Raw genomic sequence first — 27,310 nt, forward strand, 5'->3', positions numbered from 1 at the left:
CTCTCTACAGTTTGCACATGGCTTTAAGGTAAATGTTAGAGTGAAGGTTCGATTTTAATGGATTTTAAAGGATGAAAATTATTGTAACATAAGAATTTTTTTTCATTAAAATATACGTGTGTATGAAATATTTGATTTAAGAATGTATTATTTATCTCTTGTATTTCTCCTATTGCTGTGTGCTATAAAAGAATATTAGAACTGTTATCGAACCCTTCCGATTTACTAATCGTCACAGCAAAGCAATGAGGTATTTTCAGGAAGTACTTTTTCGCAAACACACTCATAAAAGAGAATAACAGATCATTTTCACATAACCTTATAGATTTATCCCGTTCCAGAGTTAAAAGGAGGAAAATAGACTTTACCGAATGCCGTCAGAGAGAGAGAGAGAGAGAGAGAGAGAGAGAGAGAGAGAGAGAAATTATCGAGTTGAGCCAGAACTGAAGTAAAAAAAATAATACTACTGATATCCGAAACACAGATCAAAGACGGGAAAGCACTGGAAAAATTTCTTTGATCGGAAATTGTGAATTTTTTTAGCATACTGTAGGGTTGGGGAGAGTTGTGTACTCGTTTTTTATAATGAAAGAAAAGACCTTGGTTATAAAAGGTGTTGAGTTTATTAATATGAGACAGCCGCGAATTAAATGTGGTAATTCAGGAAAGGCACAGCCAAATAATTTGTGTATTATTTCTCTGGTGTTTGATAGATTATTTCACTTTGTCACTCTCGATTTTTGTGAGAACGTTAGTGCTGTAATATTGCCTTCCAATTTTTTTTTTTTTTTGGAAACTATAATCCTTTTATAATCGGATTCCAATTTTTTTTTTTTAGAACTATAATTCTTTTATAATCGGATTACTTGCCTTAGCCCTATGACGCGACATATCTCTTAAATAATAAAAGGTATTGTGAAATCAATAACATGTCCTTAAACCAAAGGGAATACTTCATTACCATAATTCTTGCATGCAAGCAAACGAGAACATACTAGAAACTCGACACTTGTAATCGTTACGTTTCGTACACCACTATTCCTCTCCTGCTTAACGTAATTACATTTTAGCTCATATTCAGTGACTTCTATCAGTTTTCTATAACGTCCATTAAACCTAGGTCCACGCGAGGTTTGTCTGCGCGTACTCACGCCATCTTGATTGTCAAGATTTTTTTAGTACTTCATTTCATCCAGGAAAATGCTTTTTATGACGCTAAGAACTCAAACAAGTCTTGAAGTTATCGTATTTAAGAGTTATAACACTAAAAATGTATAACAATTTTGGTTTTAGGAGAACGCTGTGATGTTACTGTGACCGTTAGTGAATTTGAGTGAAACAAACGGCAGTTACTTTTCAAATTTAGTAATTAGATGTTTTCATGAATTCCATATAACTTGAATGTGAACTAAAGTTTGTAAATTGTTTTGCAGTCGGAATCTTGAAAATATCAGATATACCAAGCTGCTGATTAATTAAAATGGAGAAAAAGTATTATTCATTTTGGTTATGAAAACAAATTCAATATTTTACATTGGTGCGTTTTTATTTCATTTATAATACAAGAAAATTGCCACCTAACGCTTTTTACAGAATATTAACAAGGGCACTCAGCATTTCAGTTTTCAACGTGTAAACCCTGAATGTTACATTTGATATTAAAACGTGGCAATTCTGAAGCGATATAGTGTTTCCAATTGTTATTAAGCCTTTTCATTTTAATGTTTGTCTCCGTTCTGTACAAGTACACTTGCAGTTCAAAATTTGAGTTTGTCTTACCCTAAACATCAAATGGGAACCAAACGTCGTATTCCCTGCAGAGAGCAACTCGTAGAGCATCTGCTCGCACCGCTGATGATAATTTTGCAAGTTGAAATGAAACTCGGATAACCCCACATTCTCTTGCACTTACGCCCACTCTTGCATAAATACTTACACCACTGGTTTCAACAACGAATCTCACATCGAAGCTATATCGGACTTCTGGACTTGGATGTAAATTTTATTTTTCATTAGATTCGATGTCTCTCCAAGGTAATTGGATGCAGTAGCGATTATACCCTTGGTATCACGTCTGGCTGCAGTTTATCGATTCTTCTGTAGAATATAGCATTATGACAGTATGGGATTTTACTTAATGTGTAATTCAATCTTGACGTCATTTAATATTAATAGTTGAAGCTGGACGACTGCTATTATTACAAGAAATTTTAGCTCGTATGCACAACAAAGATTTTACTCTAAAATTTTTGTTGGTTGCTCGCCAATTCTTCAGTCGTTTAGTCTTTACAAATTTCATATGGCTTTTGCTCGAGTACACTGGATGATTAAAACTGGATGGGGAAATTTGATTGGCCCTTGTGCCGCGAACAGTGATTCATAATCAAATCACCACAGACAGTCATTGAAACTTTCGCCGGGGACTTTATTCGAAAATCAATGAATCGATTATCTAATTGATAAGTGGAGGCGCTCATGCGTGAGTGTAGGATTGTTTTTGAGTGTGTGTGCTCGTGCGCGCGAATACATGTGTGGGATGTGAGTGTGCGTGGATGTATTGTAGATTGTTTAAACTGACTCGAATTATCAGTTATTTTTATCATTAAGATTAACAGTTCTGAGATTCTTGTATTCTCTACGATACAACTTTTTCATTAAAATTGGAAAGCTATTCAAGTTTGCGTTTGTATATTCTAGAATTTTTTAAACACCTTTATTAGCCAAGTCATATTCGTCAGTGGTTGATGTTTAAGGCACTATACCTGATTTATTAATAATTCTATTCCGTCTGTTGTTGCGAAGGATTATGCGTTGGTAGCATGCGGTAAGGATAACACTGTGTGCGGAGAACACGTGAATTTCATTATATTTCTATTTGTAACGGAAATATCCTTTTATTGGTTGCTAATTGACAATAAACGGTGATGATGAACATTGTACATCATGAATCGAGAGACTCGAATAGTTAAGTGTCCGACAATAACCAAACCTACGTTGCTCGTATTCTGATTACATTGTTAATCAAACTTTCAGTCGGTCATTTCGCGCATAATTTTCAGTGATTTTCCTGCGTTTGTGTAGACAAAAGCCAAACAAATATCGATCAAACGCTCTTCAGTATTTTTTCTTTTTTATTGTACGAAAAGAGAACCGGGAAATAGTGTCTAATTTTCAAAATTTTTCATATTTTTTTTCTCTTACGTACGAAAAGGGAACCAGGAACGCACCGCTTCTAGCTCAATGACGCTTCGTTTGGAATGGTTAATCAGAGCAGATTCTATATGCAACGGTAAAACCATCGCAAAAACAATTCAAGCGCAGGCGATATTGCCCGAACACAATACACGGTATAGGTGAATTTGGGCTTTATAGAAGAGTATTTGAAATATGCCAGATACTTTTCTGATTCGCAATATGCACTACATAGACAGGCGGAACGAGGATGAAAAGAATGAGAAATTTTTATTCGATCTCTCTCTCTCTCTCTCTCTCTCTCTCTCTCTCTCTCTCTCTCTCTCTCTCTCTCTCTCTCTCTCTCTCTCGCAATCAGTTTTCTGAATTTGACGTTACTTATGTTCTGAATTTGACGTTACTTATGCTTCTTTGTTGTGCTGGAATATATTTTTTCCAATAAAATTTCACGAGACAGTTATTAAAAAAATAAAATCAAATTGCTCTCAACTGCTGTTTCACTCTTTCCCATCAGTGTTAATAATCAATCGTTATTTCTTGCATACAGCAACTTTTAACAATAATCAAAAGAAGATAAAAGTATTGGATCTAAATAATAATCTAACTAGTATTATGGAGCTCTGAATGGTTAATACGCTACATTAATAATTTCCTTTATTTCTTTCCTCATTTGGCGTACGTTTTTTGTAAACCCAGAAGCTGTAGTATAGTTACATATATTTCAGTTTCAAAATGCTTTTACTGAAGTCAAATACCTCTTTATAATGGATCTTCAGTGAAAAAATTGAGTTGTTAAGGTTTAGTTTCTATGAATGTGCCTCTGTAATCTAATATGAAATGTTTCTACTAGCTGTATTGGAAGCTTTTGCGATCCTATTTGTAGTTATATTTTTATCCTCAGTGGAAATCATTGAAACAAATTACTAATACACCGTATGTAAAGGAATATCATTTTGTAATTTTTGGATATGTTTTGTCATATATGGGCAACTGTGTATGTTTATCTGTCAATATGCAAAATTACCAGCAAGTTTATTAACTGTGATAAAAACTAAAAGACTATCCCAATTTTAAAGGTTAGGTTGACTGGTTTACAAAATTTACCATATTCACCAGAAATGCCGTTTTCATAAAGAATTACTTACATTAGAAATATTTATATTTTATCACATGTATTTTTTATATACCAATAATGCTACGATCCCCTAATTCGTTTCAAGAAAAAAAGAAACACTCATGGCGGGTTTTAGTCTTAAGTAAATATTTCCACATGATTTAAGCTCAAACCACACTATTCCCATTGATCTGCGCTAATTCACTTACAGTACCCATTTTCGGACGCTCATGCACGTTGCAAATCGTCAAAAGCTCACGAGCTTCGAATTCCAACACGATACGCCATTTACGTTAAGCTTCTAAAAAGCTGGAATTCCGTAGTGGATTTCCTCTGGTGCCTGGTCTGTCGAGGTGTTGTGTGATTTCGACATTTGTCAATAGACTTGATTTCATCATTTTTTCATTCGTTTCTATTGTTTTCCAAAGAAAATATTTGGCTTTATTGCCGCTATTGTTATTCATGATTCAAGTTTGGGTTGATTGGCTGAGAAATTTGAAAAGCATATTATTATCTCGGTATAAACGCAATCTTTCCTACTGACATATCTGTCTATCTGTTTATTTCATCATACTCTATTTTCTTCCTATGGGGCGGTGGTGGCGGCCCAGTGGAATAGAAAGGTTACTACCGCTCCTGGTTTCTCGGCCAATATGAAGGAGTGAGGTTGCTAGCCTGACGCGTTGTGCCTTGACCCTAGCAGACTTTAGTACTCAAGTGGCCGAACTGTTGTATATTCACGAATATGAACCCCAAAATATCACTTAATATCGAATCATTACGCTTTGAGAATAACTTCCACCCGAGAGGAATTAAAACTAATAAGTGCAGGGGCCCCGATTCCTGTTATCTTTTGCTTTCATTCCTTTGTGCTCTATTTACTAGCTAGCAACTGCAATGATTATATGGGAAAACAAAAGAATATCCGGACTTTATTCACCCCCGGATGAAACTTGATATATATTTCATATATTCACCGTAAATGTGTGGAGTTATTCAAGTTTCTTATATGACTGCCACTATTCTTTGCTATTCACCCGATAAGATATCCGGCTGGTCACTTTTACTTCAGTATTATGAAGCAGTGGAAGCTGAACATTGATGCAAATTCACGCATAATTGTCGCCGCTGCTTTTATTGCAGGCTCTAGTTCCGTAGTGAGTTCATTCAACTCTTCGTGCTCACTCTCTTTCCTTAAATATAATATATATATATATATATATATATATATATATATATATATATATATATATATATACACATATATATACACACATATATACATTATATACATTTATATTTATAATATATATGGCTGTGGATACCTTGGTTTTCATACAAATATACTCTCTCTCTCTCTCTCTCTCTCTCTCTCTCTCTCTCTCTCTCTCTCTCTCTCTCTCTCTCTCTCACTTCTGCTATGATATTTCCTCGCCTTTACATAACAAAGAAAGGGCATAACTTGCTTTTGATGATTCATGCACAATAACTATTTAATTCTCTTTACGCTCTGTCATGTTGCACTGCAGTGTATTTCCAAAACTGTGGGTTCCGTCGCAATTTTGTAATCATGTTCTTTGTTTTGTAACTGTTTGATAAAGAGTCATTTAGCTAAAAGTAATTATAATCTACTTCTCTTTTACGAACTTAGCTATAATTTGCTTTGCACTAGCTGAAAAGGTTTATTCCTTTACGAACATATTTTACCTCCTTTTTGTTCAGACTTCTTCATGAAATATTCCAAACATATTCTCATCTCTTTGTAATTTTTATTAAAGTTATTTATTGATCTTCTTTTAACAAACAGGGATCTTTTTTAGGTGCCTCTTATTTTGTTCCGTTGTAGATTGCATGAATATTGTTTTTGTTAATCGGTTTGATATTCTGACAATTTCTTGAAAAATAATTTAAATTGTTTTCACATCAACGGCAATACTTCACTGTGTATTATCATGACTGATTTTCAGCCTTTTTTTTTTTTTTAGTAAAGTACCAGACATTTTAAACCGGCACATTTATATAGAAAGATGTCTTGATAGATCTATTTTTGTGGTGTTTTATAAGCTTCAATTCTTTATGAATAGCAGCAGTTCCCCGTTCACCAGTGAATCCACCTTGTTAGTGTATAAAACCTCGAAATTCTCCGTAAATTTACAAGTAAATTGATTATTATTTAAAGATATGCGTTTCGAGTGTGGCCAATGACATGAAACAGGAGTTTTCTGTTCCTTCGATCTTGTATTGCAAAGTATATCAATACTGAAAATTATTATTATTATTATTATTATTATTATTATTATACTGGTTTCGCACGTATGTAATTCTAATCCAGTCCGGCGATGATTATGGTGTTCCAGTAGATTTAAAGAACTCAGGAATTTGTTTTTGTGACGATGAAGGAAAAAAATGAAAAGCAAGCGGAAGAAAAAGATTAATTAGAGGGAGATGGAGAAGAAGACGGCGACGAAATAAAGAAAGACAGAAAAGAGAATTTACAGAATAAGATAATTTTATGTATGCTGTCATGATCTTGCAAGTAATATCTGATGAGCTTTCTTATGATCTTTAATGATAGTATATAATTTTGTGATTTTGGACAGTTCGATAATAATTATTGCTTTCAGAAAGAACAAGGATATAGCAAAACAACCTCACTAATATAATCTTTTAATGAAGGATTTCGCTTTTGTAATGTTTTAAAATTTAACCTACCACGAATAGAGAAAGAAAATCAAAATATATATATATATATATATATATATATAGAATAATTATATATATATATATATATATATATATATATATATATATGTGTGTGTGTGTGTGTGTGTGTGTGTGTGTACATATATAAACATATACATACATACGTCCAGTGATTCACTGTTCCGTTTGAGGTTCTGTGAGCAGCATATCACAAAATACATTTTGTACGTTCGATATTTTGTTCTTAAGTTACTCCCCCGCGCTTTCTTGGGGGTTATTGGATAAATAATGTTAGTTTTTAATTGAGTACAATCGATATTTTAGTCATTATTACTTCCCTAAGGATATACAAGTAAATTTGTAAAATAATATTTGTTAAGGTCGACCGTTTAATTTTTTAACAAATAACTAAAGTAATTTGACAACTGCCTCTGCATGAACTTTCACCGCTACTTAAAACTCATGGTATTTGTTTTTCGTCTTTTCAGGAATCAGTATGCATAAAGGATACGCCTTTGTCCAGTTCACCAATCCTTTCGATGCCCGATCAGCCTGCATGGGCGAGGATGGGCGTAGTGTCTTTGGGCAGATCCTTGGTAAGTATTCTTCTTCTTGCAGGAAGATGCCGGTAGTTATTGGGGATTCACCGACTGTCTAGAAGCGCCATCTATTGGAAGGCGCGAAAGATGGCTTCAAGTGAGCCCCATCCCCCAGCAGATTGGAGGACGTCAACTCACCCATTCTGACCTTACCTCATTCGCGTCAAATCGACTTGGACTACTCATAACCTCATTTCATCGTTTCATAACCTCATTCCGATCTACCTTTGGTTATTAGATTGCCCATACCCCTTTTCAATGCCAGGTATTTTATTTTTACCCAAATTATTATATGAAAATTTCACACCTCTGTTTGGTTAGTGATGTTATGATCTTTCGATTTTATTCATTTTGCACATTCGTTAAGCGTAAAACTGTTACTTCTTTTAGTTATTCTGAAACTTATTCCCCACAACTAAAGCACAGTCAATTCCCAATATGCATAACAAACATAACATACTTTTAACACTATCGGGATGATTTTATCATTGAATGCAAATGTGTTTTAGATAGCAAAATTAGATTAATTCCCATTGAGTTAATCCCAGTATAACAGTATTCTTATGTAATGCCACTTACAACATTTTCTATCGATTATTAATTATATATACATATATATATATATATATATATATATATATATATATATATATATATATATATATATATATATATATATATATATATATATACTGTTATCACACCGATACGAGTTAGTTAATGCTGTGCGTATCCTCGGTAAAGAATGGAATAACGGAATATAAATATGCATTTATTGGCTAGAATAGCAATGAAAATTGGAAAAGAGAAAAAATTCATTTTTGTACAGCAGTTAATCGGGTGTTAGAATTCAAAACGTGCTTCTCGCTCCAAATTTGTTTTTCATTATGGACGAAATCAAATGAGAGTCCAATGTATATGATAGATTATTCACGGCTTGTTACGTTCATCGGCCGCTATCCCCGCGCCGGACAATTTTCTTCATTTTTCATGAATAATTATGCATCGAATTTCAGAGCGAGGATTTGGCTTAATTTTCCATAGAATTAAATCAATTCTACTCATTTTTGCACGCGTAATACCGATGGTGCCTGCAAATCTAACCGTGTATGAGATTTCGGGTTCATATTGGCGTGGAGATATGCGAGGATGGACTCGTAAAATTGCGGCAAAACAAAAGGAATGTTTGACTGATGGCGTCAATCATTTTATGATTCCATTTTTTCTCCCGCCTGTATAATCAGATTTCGAAATCTTTGTTCTCTTCCCACTTCATTTTTGAGAGAATGTCAGTATTTTTGACTTGCTGAAAACGTTTTTGGTTTTAATCAGAACTGCAAATCTACAATAAAAAGTATCATGCACTTCAAATTCGTGTAGTTTTCTCGACAATTTAAAATAGTGTACGTTAAATTGGTATCATATTTATCCTACCTTGTATATGCCTTTAACAGGAGATTCAGTAGTTTACAAATTTGGTTAAATTTTCCTAATTATGTTCAACAAATGGTTGACATACATATATGCATAGTTTAATTGTTACTTCTTGCAAAATAAAGAATATATATTGATTTTCATTCTTTTTGCGTACTAGTTTCAGTTATTTAAGATGATTTCAAATGTTATCTTATCTACCATTAAAAATGTGTCGCAATAACATCAAATATCTCATCAGATTTTTGTTGTATAGAATCAAAATGCAAAGCACAAACGCTTTGACAGATAGCAATTCCATAAAGCTGAAACATATTTCTCTTATATCTTTTATAGATTTTCATCATATCTCGTAGTCGGAGCAGCAAATGTATTATGAGTATAACGGATATCTCATTAACTTGAGTTAAAAGCTTTAAAGCTTTCGTAGGCGTTCTATCAAGTTATTACATCCAACATCACGACGTCACTTCTACATAGAATATTGGAAGTTTATAAACAAATAACTTTTAATTGTACGAAAGAATATTTAGAACTATTAGTGTTTTCAGAATGGTTATAGTAAAATGACAAAAGTAGATGTTTGATGTAATTAAATAAATTTACTTAAATTCTGAAATCTTTTATCTGGTGTAATTACTGCTTTAAATCATCTACAAGAGATATTGTTTAGTTACAACATCAGTTTCGATTTTGAATGCGACACATCCGTCTTAAAAGTAACATGAGACCATTGTTTTATCTCTGAATGAACATGCCAGAAAATGTACCTCAGATATGATTAAAATGTCAATTTTTTTAAAGTTTACTAGGTCAGATAACTATTACAATCCGTATTAGTATTTTTATATTGCAACACCTTTTATATTTACATTTGTAACAGGAAAATACGAGAAGAATAAAGGACTTAAACTCTTATAGCAATAAAACTAACTTTCTTTTATCTAATAAGTTCATTATTCCTTCAACTCTTTGGCTGTTCATTATTCCTTCAACTCTTTGGCTGTTATATTTTATTGTGCCATTCCTTTAGATATAATTTTGATAGATGTGCGGTCAAATTTGGTTTGCAGTATCTCTTTAACATCGTAAGGATATTAAGCCCTAGCTTTTGCAGTTTTCATATCATATGATCTATATTTACAACGTCGATGTTATGATCATAAACTGAATGCCGTATAATGAGTTATTTTTCATGGCGTTGAGGGTGAGTTTGCTGAATCTATATTGGTAATTTTAATTTTAATTTTATTTGATTATATTTAATATTTTTATGAAGTATTGGCCAAAATATGATCGGCATTATTCATTTGAATCTTATACCATAAACACTATGTTTTCATGTCACGAATGAATATGTGAATGAAAGTTCTGTCAGTTCCCTGTTATAGGTCACGTTTTTTTAAATGATGTACATAAGCTGATACAAGCTGTTCTGCCACTTTCCATTTTGTACTGGAGACTTTCATATTACGTCATACCCTTATTTTATCTCTGATATGCTGAAGGAACGGGCTTAAGGAGCTGAAATAACAAAACATCCTCCCCTATTTCCCTATTTTAAATTCTAAAGAAAGTTATCTTGTATGCCCTCTCTCTTCTTAGTTATGCTTCTATAAATTTTGCTTATTTAAGCGGTAAATATATTCTATGTAATGTTCAGAGTATATTTTTCTTCATTCTTGATTTTTAAAAATAAAGAAAAACTATTTTGTCTGCAGTTTTCATATTTTGAAATAATTTTTGTTTAACGGAGGTGTTTTCTTAGTTTTCTCTTTTAAAATTTTTAAATATTTCGTATTGTTAATATTTTGAGCAGAAGAATAAAGAATGTTTATATGTTACACTTTTAAGGCACCTTAAATATTTCTCGTCTATTAACAGTCGAAAAGCATGTCCATTTTTTTTTTACCGGACTATTTGATTTCCGTTATTAAATTTATCGTATAGCAAATTCTGAAGACCATTTTCAGATCATGTATATAAAGATCAAGTCAGACGATAATCCATTCTCGAGAGTCTTGATAGTCTGTAAAACACAGCTGAAACAAGTTGACTTGCGTTTGTTTAATGGTGTTAAGTGTTGCTGCGTCACGGAAAGGTAATACTTTTACAAATGAAATACAGAATATTCAGGTTATTCTTCTTGTTTTCCAGGGGAACAGTTTTGTTTTATGAGTTTGAGTAACAAAGAAATGCTGAGATTTGTCAGATCCACTACCATGCATGATTTTTATACTTAAAGACGTATTTCATATGTGTTTATTGGACGGGTAGTTAGAAAATATTTTTATCCAAAATATACGTTTCTTCGGTAGAGATTCATTCTCTTAAATGATTCGTTATATTTTTTTTCATGATTCCCAAAAAGATGACGGTAATTCCAAAGGAGTCCATACGACAGAGCAATACCAAGAAGAAATCGTAATTCCACGAATTATATTGCCACGATAAAGGATAAATATAAAACTGATCATCCGCATAGCATAACATACTAAAGAGGATCAGTATCGTTCCGACGGAGGAAATTAATGGAGGCCTTCGAGGAACATGGCGCGATCGTAACCATCTTGGATGCGGCAGAGCGCGGGTAAAAAAAATGGCGCGATTGAGCCCAAATAAAAGCAGGTTTGAACCGCCATCACTCAACGCTGCGGAAGAAGAAACCAGGCGTTAAGATGGACAAAAGAAAACGCCTCGTAACTTCTGATATTTTATAACAGCGAGCGGCAGGATAACGGTTGAATTTTAAAAGATTGTCTAGTTGCTGATATATGCTGGACTCTCTCTCTCTCTCTCTCTCTCTCTCTCTCTCTCTCTCTCTCTCTCTCTCTCTCTTAAAAGAGGATTAGCCAATACATTAAAATTAGTGCTGTAGGTGCTTTGTATTTATGACAGTATGCATGCATATACGACTTTGGAATGTAAATGTTTGAGTGGACAAATGTTTTAGCAAGTATGAACATAGAGCACACACACATTGACGGCTTTGTTTTCCATTTGCGGCCCCCATGAAGTTTTACTTAGCTTCTTCATTATTTCTCATTGTATGCTTGAGGTCAATAATAGTGACATCTTAAAAGAAATAATCTTTGCCTATGATAGGCTTATGTGAAACAGTGCCTTCATAATTATGAATGGTGCATAATTATATTTGTGGCCCCCATTGGTACATATTACCTCAGTCATGTTGTTGACTTATTTCAACACTACAAGTGACATATTTCTGTTTACTTATACCAGAATGCCAGTGTTCTGCTTGTTTCAGCACTTTTTTTAAATAGGTTTCTTAATCATACGCGTAACCCACTTCTGCGCATGGGATGAGGACTTGTCCAGACATTGCTACCTTTCTTTTCTAAGAAATGTTTTTGGAAAAAGAAGGCTGAATCAATGCCCACGTACGCAAATTATGATCAGAAATGGCCAAGTGCCAAAGTCATGCAGCAGGCATTAGCGATCATCCATCTAAGCAACGCAAAAATTTGTTGCTTAACATCACTTCACCTTAATTTTTAGAGTTCATATTTCGAAATGAAAGTATTACCATAGCAGAAAAGCGTCTGAAAACCGGCGGGCCGTCTGGACGGGTCGGAAAATCGTTGAAATTCAGTTGTTTATAAAGAGGTAAATTCATAAATATAACTTGCTTCAGAATTTGTCAAAAGTGAAAAATTATTGTCTGATTACTTGGTAAACACTTAAACTCTCGAGACCCCCTGCTGATATCTAAACAGCGGGAAATGTAATGTTGCTTTATTAAATAAGCATCAAGATATAGAAACGAATTAGGTTCATAAAAATGTTCCCGCGTATGGGTAGCATTGTTTGCATAATTATTGTTAGGACATTGTGCTACAAATAAGTAAGTTTGAATATGTAAAAAAGAGAATTTTTAGTAAAATTTCATTTTGGAAAAATTTCATCTCTATTTTGAAATTTTTTTTTATATAATTTGTATGTTTATTGTTTTCGAAAGCTCACTATTTCCTGTATTATTAAATATATATAATATATATATATACACATACATACATATATATATATATATATATATATATATATATATATATATTTATATATATATATATATATATATTTATATATATATATATATATATATATATATATATATATATATATATATATATATATATATATATATATATATATATATATGACTTTTTATCACATCACCGTGATTCATATACAATCAGTAAGCTACAAACGTCCTTTAATATCCAATTCGCTCTACCTCGGAAATAATATATTTTCATATATGTTACCGAAGGGGAATTTTTTAGTTGATAATAAGTTCGTCACGGGACGAACCAGCGAAGGACAAGAACTCAGGACTACAGTGGGCCGTGTGGGTTAATGCGTTCACTGTAGTCCTGAGTTCTTGTCCTTTGCTGGTTCGAGCCCACGGGACGACGAACTTATTATCAACTAAAAAATTCCCCTTCGCCATTTCCGAGGTAGAGCGAATTGGATATTAAAGGACGTTTGTAACTTACTGATTATATATATATGTGTGCATGGGTACAGGAAGCACCTCGTATAAATTTCAGTTTAGCGCTCCCCGCATGTACTGTATATGTAATTGAACTGGCCTTCTATTTCGTAAGAAGGGCCAGCGTCAGGGGCACTGTTTTTTAATGATTGTTTATTTAATTAATATCACCAGGGTTTTCGAGCACAAGGCAGAGTAAACCAAGATGCTTGTAAGTTGGAGCCTGATTACCTAGACATTGGCTAAAAACAACTTGTGTACCAGCGAGTTCATCGCATTTTCCAACTTATGCAACCTTGTCACTTTGTAAACAGTCAGGTTCCAACTTTATTTATTGGTAAATCTCGTTGTTATGCAGGTCGCGCCTTCGATACTGTGTAATTACTTAGATTCCATATTTTTTGTGATGATTTTCTGCTCCAAAGTCATAGTTTCCATACCGAAGGGAAGTAGATATGTATTTCTGTCGCACTCTTGTTAGCGTGTTGATTTGCACGTGCATTATTATTGAATATGCCTCATCACTAATATAAGTATTTTGAATATTAAGACAAAAAAACTCTCAGTTATAAGCATATTCAAGAAGACTTATGTTGTTTACCATTATTATTGCTCTTTTTTTTATTCTTGCTCTAATGTAAAAAACTCGATGCCTTTTCGTGAAATGTAGGGAATACGCGAAGTTGAGTATACCAGTGACAAACAGGAGGATTGCATACTATGCTTTCACTAGAAACATAGGGTCTCGGGTAGATAGTATCCCTATCGAAGACTTCATCAGAGACCGTAACTTATGAGGCCCGTGTGGGATGCATGTGACAATAGGAACGCTTGTACAGATAAAGGTATTACTATTATGGCTGCCGGTGCTTCAGTTGTCAATGTAAATGTCACAGCTACGGGTATTTGCAGTGATCCTATCAGCCATAACTTTATTGTTCCTATTGCTACGGAAACCATCGATATAACAGAATAAATTGAATAATGTTAGAATGAAGAAGTGATCAACAGAAGCCATTCACTTTGGCAATAGCATCTGTGGTCTTAGTCCAGATGAGAATGGACCTGGGAACCCAGGAGGAACAGTGATTTGGGTCCGTCGCATGTAGGTGTGAATTACATGGCGAACAACAGCTTAATCTTATTGGACAGTAACTTAATTCCAAAGGCATTAAAGTTGTCATATTCCGCGAGTGGGTATCTGCAATAACCAAGCATTGAAACCAAGGATTTCGTCATGAACATCCGTGAAGTTTACGCTACGTCTGTTTGTCTTTTGTATTGTTCACACTGAAAAACAAGGAATTGAAGTAAGGCGGGTCTTATTTAATTTGGTATTAGTATTGTCCCCGCATTGTTTGATGACTAGTGAGAAACAGTTTTCTTTCGAATTATTTTTATAATAGATGCTATGAAAATGATTGCTGAAAGTGCCTTCCAAGTTTACCTTTTTAGTGACTGTTGGATTTTGCCTTATTTGTTTTGTGAGGGTGAATATCAAGAAAGGCTCTTTCAGTGTATTTCATCTTTCGTCATTCACACCCAAAAATAACGTATATTCCTATCTACGAAGAATTTTTTTTCTGTGAGGAATATACTAATGAATAAAAGGTCTTAGAATTCTTATTACCTGTAGAAATATTTTTTTCTAAAAACAAAATATATTTTATAATTAATTAGAATAATCATCTTCAATTTTTATCACCTTATGTCTGGTGATCTCTTATTAATTTATCTCTCTCTCTCTCTCTCTCTCTCTCTCTCTCTCTCTCTCTCTCTCTCTCTCTCTCTCTCTATATATATATATATATATATATATATATATATATATATATATGTATATATATATATATATATATATAAAACAGTAAATTAATAAAAGGTCACCGCACATAAATGACTAAAAATAACGATTATTGTACTAATTAATTAAAAATTTAATTTTTCTAGGAAAAATCATTTCTGCAGGTAATAAGAACTCTAAGAACTTCTATTCATTAGTATATTTCTCACGGAAAAACAATAATTCTTCGTAGAAATAAAGCAGCATTATATTTTGAGTATATATATATATATATATATATATATATATATATATATATAGTATATATATATATATATATATATGTGTGTGTGTGTGTATATATATATATATATATATATATATATATATATATATATATATATATATATATATATATATATATATATATATATATATATATATATATATATATATGTATGTATGTATAATGAAACTGAAATGATTAAGAAGCGAATGACGGATGGAAACGATTGCTAACGGTTATGCAATTCGGAACACAAATATAGAGCAGATAATTCATGTTTACAAAATTATGATAATTACCGGTACAAGTAAGACAGTATTCAGAAAAACATGCGTTTAAACAAATAAACCAAAAGGCTGATTTAAAAAGCTTTTTAAAATATATATGGTAAATTCTATGCGCTATAAAATGAGAACAAATTTATGCAGCTTGGGCGGTTTTCTATTAGGGAAATTTAAAATTTATTATACTTAAACCGTTTTTGGTGTTTACTGAAGCGATTTTGTACTTTAGATCTTTTATTAATGTGGAAGGGGATTATCCTGTAGCTGATGGAGAATTATGTAGATGAGTGATTGGGGAATTTCACAGAGGGAACGTTTTTGCCTAAAATGCTTTTATTTATCTCCAGTGAAAAAAAAAATGGTGGAACTTCATATTGTCTTAGTTTACCAGTAAATGATGAAAGGAAATATGCTCTCAATTCATACCTCCCTATTATTGTTATTATTATAATTAGTGCTTTCCTTCTTAGTATTTAGCCGGGAACTAATTGACACCCCATGCACAAGAATAAAAGAATGTTTTTGTAACCTTAAAATTTCATCGGAATCAAAAATACATTTGATCTATTTTCACTGGTGTTCCTCCCCTTTTAAAGATCGGATTAGCTCATAAGGAATGAATAAGAGATCATTAATTTTTGTAATATTCAATGAGCCAGGCACATGAGATAAATATGGCAACGTTTATTGCATAATTATACATTATTATTCCCAGTAATAATTGCTTAAATAAAATAAAGGATGTGAAACTAGTAAATGCCATAATTTATCTTTTATTAACCTTCGAGAGGTATTAGGATTTGATGACTTGGAAGTTGTAAAAAATAGAATTCAGGACAAGTATAATTGAGAACTGTTGTACTACCTGGATTTTTAAAGCCGTATCAGCAATGGGTCACCTCGTCTTAGAGTAATGACATTCATAAAATGACCAGTGAACTTGTTATATAATTTATAATATAATAAACAGAAGGAATCCAACTTATCATAGTTTTTAGTAAAGAATTAATTTTTCTGTGATTGTTCTTTGTACGTACTGTTTTTCGATTCTTTAGGCAGATTTTTTTAACATTCAGTATTATTGTCGTTGTAGAAGAACATATCAAGTTTCCCACTGTCTCGGATCTGCCAGTTAATCATCCTTTTCCAGACTCTTGCCTTCGTCTAGCCTTAGACATCTCATAGTAATTAATCTAGTTTCTCACAGAGAAACAAGATTAATTATTCTCTCTTTACCGATTTCCTTTTTATACGCTGTTATTTAGCTTGCTTTTTTGTCTGTTTGTTTGTTTGTTTTCCGAGTCAAATCTTGTAACTCAATTTTCGACCTGTTCCCTTCATGTGATGGACTTGAAATTTTGCATGGTTACTCGATCCCAGTGACAATACAACCTTTCATGATAAATAGATCAGCAGTGACCTCTAATGACCATACAGTGACTTCTCCCAGTATCTCAGGATTTGTATGAAACTCTTCATATTTTTCATCCCTTCTTTGACTCGTAGAATAAGTTAATAACTCTACGGATTTTTCAAACCTTCTTGACTCGACAGGATACTATAGAATATCACGTTCAGTTTCGTTGGCAACAGTCATAACTCGGTTACAATTTCTGTTAATACTAAAAAGTATAAAATAAAAAAAAAACTAAACACGCTTTTATTAAAATGCACTAAAAAGTAATTTTTGTTTACACACCAGGATTTTCTTACAATCAGTCATGCCTTCAAAAACAAAAGCGTGAGCGCCAAACATGGAAAGAAATGCTACGATTGTAAGAAAATCCTGGTGTGTAAACAAAAATAATTTTTTACTTTTTAGTGCATTTGATAAAAGCGTGTACTAGATACCATCAAAACTGCATAGTGCCATTTTCTATTTTCTTTGGTCGTAGCTCAGTTAATAAGGCAAAACAGGCCACTTAGCGCCGAATGATTGGAAATTCTTCCAGCGAAGGTCATAAACACATGTTTTCGAGGCATCTTCATTACAGAAAAGGTGCGGAAAATGGTGTAATGTTGTGATGTAAGCTTTTCCATTTGAAAAACTATATATCTTATATAAGTTATATCAAGTAGATGTTCATTTCCCCGAGAAACCTTACGATGTCGATATGATTGAATGTGGAGTTTACTGCTCGGACTTTTTCCTTTTCACAATAAATTATAAGACTTGATGGTGGTAGTTCTCATAAGGAAGTTAGCTTTGTGGTCTAGACGTGAAATTGTAGTTTGTCTTCATTTTCAAGCCACGCATTAGTAACGTTTTTTCCAAAACCGTTATGATTCGAGTCTTAGAGGGATTAAGATGCATCGAAAATTTGAAAGTCATGTAACATTATGTTCTTCATTTATCATAGTAGAGTGAAATACATTTTCTTATTTACCTTCATTACATCAGCCTGCTTCGACTGATAATTCTTTCTGATTATTGTTGATTCCAATATGTCGATTAAGAAAATAACATGTAAAAGCAAAGTATCGTGAAAGCAATAATAAAAGGTGCTCGTCTAAATTTGGTAAGCTTTATTCACTTGGGGCTCTCTCCCAGTGTTTTAAGTTTGTCGGAATATTGCTACTGCAGGAATTATAGTAGTAACCAACTTATTTTCTCATTGTTTGTCAATGTAGTATGGTGAATGGACGAATGGCTTTATTGAGCATAACAGCTCATGGTGTGCGTGGAACTTGGTGGATTTATAACAACGTACTCCTTCCGCAGTAAATAGGCTTCAGCGCCAGGCAGCAGTTACTATCGTTCACTAGCATTATGTTGGAAACAGATCCATGGCAGATGGCTTTGCGGATATTCTTACAATGATCATGGGAACTGTAGTTGCATCAATACGTTGGGATCAATATGCTTCCGGTGCTAAGAATATGAAATTTGTAAATGTGGCGTCCTTTGATGCATCGATTACCAGTGCGAGTTGATAGTAATGGTTCTATGGGAACAGTAAAATGGAAAATAATTAATAAATTTGAAAGTTGGACTGTCAAGCTACCTTAAAAAATTACATTGCTCCCCAAGTTAGCTTTTAAATCATGATGCAGAAATTGAAGACTTCTTTATTTTGCGCGGCAGATGTAGCGACAACAGAATATCAAGATCTTATTTGGTATATTGCTGATGCAGTTCTGATACCTTACCAATTCGTGACTTGTAGCCTTTTTGTACCCTCCTCTCTTACGCTTTTATGCTAATTTATAAATTCGAGTTAAAGTGACTATCAGTGAATTTGTTACAAATTTGTCAAATAAAATTTTTATCTTTTTAACCAATAACAATCATTAGTTAACATTATACACTTCTTTTTTATGATACCTGTATCGTTTGATCCAAATCCTAGAAATTTGGTTTCTGTGCCACAGTAGATTTTTAAAAAATTTTCAAGGACGTGGTTCTGGAAGAAGGATGGTATGAGGCTTTTGTAACTCATCACGTGAACTAGATTATTTAGTAATTATAACGTTCTCCAGATTGGTTAAAAGTTTAATGTTTTCGTCATTCCATACATGTCAGTTTAATTGGAGTGTATTTTAGTCTTTATATTATAGTAGCCACAACATAAGAATTTCATCATCAGCTCAATCATCAGGGTGGTTTATTTTGAGTTATAGGTCGCCTGTCATGGTAACCGTTTTTGGATGTGAATATTGGAGGCATCATTTAGTATCTTTTGGCTCCATATATTGCTGCAGTGTTTATACCTAGAAATGGCTGTCAATCGATGAAAAATGCTGTTATTATTTAAAAAGATAAACCATAGTTGTACCCGCACTGATGAATGTGTAACTTGTGCTCTATTAAAAATCAAGGTGTATTCATAATTTCAACAAGATTACATTTGCGGTCGGTACCAGGAATATGGAAATTTATGTTAGGTTAAGGCCACCAATATAATCGATATCGAAGTAACATTATTTCCTCTCAGTACCTTCGTAATGCCATTATGTCTCGAGGCTGTCATTATGCCTTCTTGGATTAAGTGAAGTTAATTGCACATATGTTAATTTTATATTACCATTCCTTAGCGCAACTGCTCAGCAGCGCTTGTAGATTTGTTTGATCTCTGAATTCATCACTGTAAGTTACGCACTTGATCTCTGATTGATGGAATATGATTTATTAGCAGGGTACTATTGTTTTCATGAAGCAAAAGGGTACCTTTTTATATCCTTTGTAGTTTACAGTAAATATTGCACACTTCCTCATTAAACCCGTTATACTGTAAAGGTCTCCCAGTGGGTCTGTTACCATTAGCGTGTTTGATTTTTTTTTTTTTTTATTTAGTAATCCATTGTCGGTTATAATCTTTTGCAAGGACTTATATTGTATCCGACTGTGTAACAAGTAATTACGGCCTAGTGTACAAAAGCTTTTTGAAATTGCCATCGTTGTATAATCATTTTGGATAACCGATATTTCGCAACAAATTTCGTGTTGCGGAAATTGCGAAAATCATTAATTTGATTTTATGGGCTTCTTCGTGATTTCATCCGTTTGCAGATCGCTTAATGTTTTTGCAGTCTACAGTATATTTCAGAAACCTGAAATTGAACACTTCACTTGAGATTTCATGTAAAATATTGATTTTTAAATAACGCTATCCGTATCAGTCATTAATAAGTATAATCGATATATTGAAGCTCTTAATTCTCAGTATTCATGTCATTTTCTTATGAAAAAATCTGGAGAATGAAAATGTATTTCTTATGCACATACCGTTCAGAAATATGTCAGTCTCGGCGTTATTATTATTACAAGGATTGTATTCATTGGAAAAAGAAAGCACATTTATTGAATAGTATGAGGATTTTTTGTTAAGGTTCGTAACATTCTAAAGAATTCGTAAATAAAATAAGAACCGAATATTCTGTTCTGACATTTTTATCATTTGCTCAGCCATTTAGTCGACCGTTTTTTTAATGTATTTATCCTACTCCGTTTCATTGTCCTGTTGTGGGTCTAATAAAGAATTTGCACACTATATTCTATTCCCTTAGTGCTCTGTAATAGACTACTGTAAATATTCGTCGATGATATTCACGGTATGTCACTATTATGTTACTATCACAAAAGGAACATGTGCGTGCTTTAAAAATCACGTACACACTATAAATAACATGATTTGTGCAGTTGTTCCACAGAACTGTACAATTTGACGGTGAAACGTATCAGGTCGAGGAATTTGTACAGCGTATTATACTGTGTTCTTTTCCCAGAAAAAAAAACGCAATTCTGCCAAAGGTTTATTGACAGTGACTTTTTGTCGATATGAGATGACATAGCACGTCGCGACAGAAAAAAAAAAAAAAAACAGATGTGTAGTTCCATTAGCTAATAACAGGTTAACTGCACGTCACTTGGTAACAGAAATCCACACAGTAAAATACAGGGTTTTACTGTTTCTAGAGGTTAATATTTCGTGGTTAAATCTCTCACAGTCTCTATCTTTGTATGTGAAGGGAAGAAATAACTGATGAATCTGCGTAAAAAAGTTGTTAGTTTCAAGCTTCGTCAAGTAGAGAATTAACTGAATCTGCTGAGTTCATTCACCAACAAGGATAACCACTCCATCGGACAGTGTAGAGCTCAGTTTTCAGATCGACGGTTTTTCAAACACAAAACCTAAGAACTTCACAAAATTACCACAAGTCGCATTCCCCTTGAACCGAGGCTTATTAATTTTAATTGAAAGAACAAAAATTCAGTGGACACTATCAGTGGCTGGAAGCCAATTTCCCAAGTAATTGGCTGCATTTGATTGCCCATCTTTTGTTTCCATTAAATGATTTTATTGTTAATTTTCACTATTTTTAATAATCAACCGTTGAAGATGAAAAGCTACACTTATATTACATCTGGAAGTGGTTCATTTGACAAATATACAAAAGCATATGAAACCTATAGTTTTCAGGCAAAGATTATATATGAAAGTTTTGTCGTTAAACTAGCATTGATAGATATTTTGGAAGTGATTGGTAAAACCTGATTTGTAATACATTTCATTTAAATGGAAATAAAATTTGTCCTTCGGTAGCCAAAAGGAAACTTCAAGATCTTTGTCCCAGCTGTGTTCAAAGGATAGAAGTTTAACCTCAAGAAGCGTAAGCATTACCAAAGATTGGAAACTTAAATAGGATACCTTGTTTTTACTACTAAATGAAATCAATTTACAACCGGGCTGGTCATTCTTACTCAGCTTCCTCTTATCAGAAAGATAAATCTTAGTACTTTGTAATTCTTTTAGGATCCGAAGATGAGACAAAGAGAAAGAAGAGGGAGGAAGGAGAGAATGAAGGAAATAATAGACTTATAAACATATGATTTAAAGGTTAATGATTCTGTCTTTTAAAGTGATATGGTAGATTTTGTATTCCAGTAAAGAAGCCTTAATTCACGTAAAATCCCTTTTATTACTATTCATATATTAATCGTGTAACGAAAATGATTTTAACATGAAAAACAAATATATTATTGATACAGTGACGATTATATTTGTCGACATTGCAAATCGTTTTCTGCTCTTAATTTCATCATAAAAGATGGTATATATACACACATTATACACACACATACACACACACATATATATGTATATATGTGTGTGTGTGTGTTTGTTTGTTTGTGTCTATGCCCGTGTGTGCATGCTTTTTCTGAGCTTCACGGTACGTACTTGAATGAAATTACTGGGCTTTCTTTTGTACTGTAGGGGATCCGATAAACAGTACTTAGGCAGTGTCAGATGACCGTAATAAAAATCTTTCTTTAGTGCATACATATGGAGATGATCTAAAACAAACAGCTTTGCATTTTTAGTTTCCTTGTGATTATTTATTTCATGATTATAATCATGCAAATTATGTTTTTTTTTTCCTCTCTTTTATTACAACGTTATAATTATCCTAATACGATAGTTGTAAAATCTTTTGGTATTGCAGTCAAATTGCAGTATATTGCAATTTTGTATTCATATTCCTGATTAGCGGCACGTAATACTACATAATACACAATGTGAGGGAAAAGCCCTTGTTTTACCAGAGGAGCGTAATAATGAATCCCACTGCACAAGTGACAGCCTCTTCATTTTTTCCATATTCATAATAATTGCATGATTGAGTTTCCGTCTGTTTATGTTTGTATGTTTTTTGTAAAAGAGGTGCAAACTTATATGAATGTATGTAGATATGACGTGATGTGATATTGTTTTTATCTTTTTTTATGTTTTGTTTGTTTGTCCTTAGCAATTTTCAATTTAGTAGACTCGTGAAATTCCCTGTTCCGTGTCTCAGGCTTCAAGTGCATATATTCATTCTTTGTTCTCCCTATATAAATTGAGTTTTCACCTTTACCTTGTAATAAGAGTCGCAAACTTTTTCCAAACACACAAGTTGGAAAAATTATTATAAGACGGCCTAAGACATCGTTTAATTAGTTTGATTTTCACCATAGTTCACTGCATGAATCTTTATTAATTGTTAGGGAACAGCGAAGAACCTGTTGTTCAGATCTCTTGAGTCTTTTCCATTTTCAGTAAAGACAGTTACAACTTACTTGTGTCCTCTGGTGGCCTCCCCGAATCCAGGTGGCTACGGACCCAAATGGTTAAACAGTACAAAGGATTTTAGGGACTTGCTGTTGGCCATCGACTTCATCCAGGCAATTAGGCCTTCCTGCTGCGGCCTCCGCCAAACAGTGCAGTCTGGCTATGGTGGAAGGACCTTTAGAACCGAAAAGAAGTTTATCCCGTGAAATTTATTAAATTCTGTTGGCCCTGAATGAAAATGAACGCTAGGTAAAACGGTGTTTCACAAGTGTGTTTTCAAGCATTTTTACCATATTTCCGCACATCGCTGTGGCAAGGGGCCATTAGTGGTGACCATGATTGACTTCTGCATGTTGACTGTCTGTGTAACCATGCATGATTTTAATGCGCACGGGTATAAAACAGATATTAAAATTATTTTACGGAAGGACTAGTGTTCCTATGACAAGGCCGTAAGCTAATGTGGAAAATGGCAACACTTCATATCGAATGACGCCAGACTGGATATAAACTTTGTACTAGTTTGATTTATCAAGAGAGTTTAGAATCGTCATGATGAATAAACATTCAGTTTAGTAAACAAAATACGAAAACAAATGCAGAAAAAGTGGTAACATTCATTGGAAATTGACGTCGCGCTGGTTATATTTCTAGTAGAAAGTACATTCTGTCATAGTTGTTTTTATATATATATATATATATATATATATATATATATATATATATATATATATATATATATATATATATCTATCTATCTATCTATCTATCTATCTATCTATCTATCTATCTATATATATATATATATATATATATATATATATATATATATATATATAATCTCTAACATTCCCTAAACAACTATGACAGACACTTTCTACTAGACATACAACCAGCGCGACGTCATTTTCCATTAAATGTTACCACTTTTATTGGATATATATATGTGTGTGTGTGTACACATACATACTTAAACACACAGACACATGTGTATATATATATATATATATATATATATGTATATATATATATATGATTTGTATATGTATTGGAAAGTACTATATAGGAGTTATCTTTAAATGCTTGACGGAGTAGTGCTAATGAGATTTTTATTCAAAATAATGAAAAGAAATTCATTTATGTTCTTTATGTGTAGAAGACATTTACCACACAAAAGTCTCCTGTATTTATACTTCAGTCTAACTACGCTTAATTGTATACTGCGATCCACTCCAAACATTCTTCAAGTTGATGGACGGTTGAAGTGTAAACATTTTTCTTCTTACTCCAGAAGTTTCTAGTGTAGTTGATTATTGGGCTATCGATTCCAGACCTGAGATGCGTCATTATAAATTCTCTCTCTCTCTCTCTCTCTCTCTCTCTCTCTCTCTCTCTCTCTCTCTCTCTCTCTCTCAATTTACTAGGCATGACATAAGACTCTCTCTCTCTCTCTCTCTCTCTCTCTCTCTCTCTCTCTCTCTCTCTCTCTCTCTCTCTCTCTCAATTTACTAGGCATGACATAAGACTGGAAAAGAAGCAACACATTAAGTTAATTGAAGAATGAGGAAAACGTTCAAAACACCAAGGAAAGGTCAAGTAACTACAAATTCCTATAATTTTCTTGAACTTGTTCCGACGAGCGCACAGTATACTAAATCCTTCCTTGGGCAGGACGATTTCTTAGGCATAAATCCCCGTGGCAGAACCTGTTTGTGGCGGCGTTGCTAACTTTGTTCCACCTGAAATAATTACATAAACTGCCTAAACAGCCGTTCCCAGCATTAAATGACTCTGAAACAGTTTATGGAAATTAACCTCGGGCAGAATTTCAAAAATTAGACCCGGTCTTTTCTGCTCTCAATTTTTCTTGCCCTCGCTTGATTATAATTTTAGTCTGAAGTTTTTCCTTCGAAGAGAAACTGTATGTCTATATATATGCATATATATGTGCATGTGTATGTGTGTGTGTGCGTTTATCTATCTATCTATCTATATATATATATATATATATATATATATATATATATATATATATATATATATATATATATATATAATCATAATTACGCTTCATCTTTATCACCTGAAACTGTATTATGTATATGTTTAAACATCAAAGCTATAGAAACATTTATGAACAGTGTTTCCCTTTTTTCTTCATTAGTCTTTGTTGCCTCATCCTTCCAAAAACTACATGTTAAATGTAATTTGAAGATTTTTAAAGAAGCTTATGACTAAGTCTAAAATTTCAAAATGACATGAAACAAATGAGAAAATGGCAGTAAGTATCAAGAATGGAGCATAAGCAAGCAGGTCCTAGCTTCATAAAACCAGCATTTTCAGTACTTCAAAGGTCTGGTATGTTTGTCCATCTGATAATGGCTGAGAGTAATGTCATTCCAAGGCTTCGGAAACTGTCCCCTTTTCAGCTTTGAGCCCAACGTGTCTCACATTATGTGAAAGAATTCATATTCATTTTGCGCAATCGGAGAGTAAATCAGTTACAGCAGCTCCAAAGCCCTTTGTTCACATTTTTACTGCAAATAAATGATCAATTAATTAGTCCGCATAATTAGCAATAGGTCATTGATAGACGTTGATTCATGGCGTTTTTATTTTCCTCGATAGTAATTAATGGCTGAAAAGGAATCAATAGATATGAGTGTATAAAAGCTGGATGTCGAAGTGGGTCTGTATTGCGGGGATGCCAGTAACCTTAGTGTTATCTTTTCGATTTCTATGCCGACATTATAATGCATAACCACGTTTATACCCTCGAGGTTATTTTCCTGCAACGAACTTCAGAAATCTATAATAATTTTCAGCTTAAGATGCTTATTCATATATTAATAATTCAGTACTGAATTGGAAGATGTTTTGATAAAAGTGTCAGAAATTCAGAATGAAAATACTGTATGTACTTTTCAGCAGATTGACACATAAATGTAAAGCCATCGGTGGAAATTTTATAATTGGTGTATTAAAAATTGGTGTACTGCTATTATTACTATTGTTCTCATTTTATCAAGTTTTTCAGGGTGAAACACTGATTCCCTACTCAGTGGTGATCTTGTAGTTACATGAATTAGAAGACCTAATTATGTGAAAATAGATTATAATGTTGCCGGACTGCACTAGCATTTTACTTGTACATGTAACCATTGCATCGTTGATACTCCCAATTGGAAATACTTTTCATTAATGGTAGATTTATTCAGAGGAAAGGTATATTTGCATCTGTTTTTTGTCGGTAATCAACTCTTGGCTTGAGGTTCGAGGCCTACGTTTGATATTAAATAAATTGGCTATACGTCAGTAATATATCGAGATTTAAAAAAAAATTAAGTTGAATAAACCGAAAATTATGAGTGTTGCATTTTTTGAATTTGGAAAAAAAAAATACGGTCAGATCGTAAACCAGCTTAACAAATCTGTCTGATTTCCATGGGAGAAAAAAGTTTACAAATCGATTACTGGCGATACATAAATCAGTGATAAACCAGCCGTGTGAAAAACGATGATGAAGATCGCATTACCGTTAGTTATAATCATAACTACTCCATACGTCGAATGGGTACGGCAGTTTCATGGCCTATTTTGCATTTCCCCATAATAGAACTGTTGCCCAGGTAATTCTCGTGCCTTTGGAATATTCCCAATTAGTGTAATACGTATTTAGCGAATTCATACCCTTGTATTGAATTTGGACATTACCATGCTTACGTAAATCCAGCCTAATTGAATTGTCAAAGACTGACATACTCATTCGAAAAAAAGGGGCTAAACGTGCATTACAATTTTACGTTTCTCGTAAATGTCCACTTTTCAATTTAATGAAACGCAGTTTATACA

General features: G+C 33.2%; 1 protein-coding gene across 12 annotated transcripts in view; it reads left to right on the forward strand.

The window, feature by feature from the left end:
- The window catches only part of LOC136834961 (RNA-binding protein Raly-like), a 732,807-nt gene that overhangs the window by 564,538 nt on the left and 140,959 nt on the right, over positions 1-27,310 (forward strand). For all 12 annotated transcript variants that reach the window (XM_067097862.1, XM_067097884.1, XM_067097962.1 and 9 more), the window contains one exon: positions 7,498-7,605. In XM_067097862.1, coding sequence (XP_066953963.1) covers positions 7,498-7,605 — 108 coding nt within the window. The remainder of the gene's footprint in view (positions 1-7,497; positions 7,606-27,310) is intronic.

Source organism: Macrobrachium rosenbergii, chromosome 4 (genome assembly GCF_040412425.1).
Source record: "Macrobrachium rosenbergii isolate ZJJX-2024 chromosome 4, ASM4041242v1, whole genome shotgun sequence".
NCBI classification, from domain to species: domain Eukaryota; kingdom Metazoa; phylum Arthropoda; class Malacostraca; order Decapoda; family Palaemonidae; genus Macrobrachium; species Macrobrachium rosenbergii.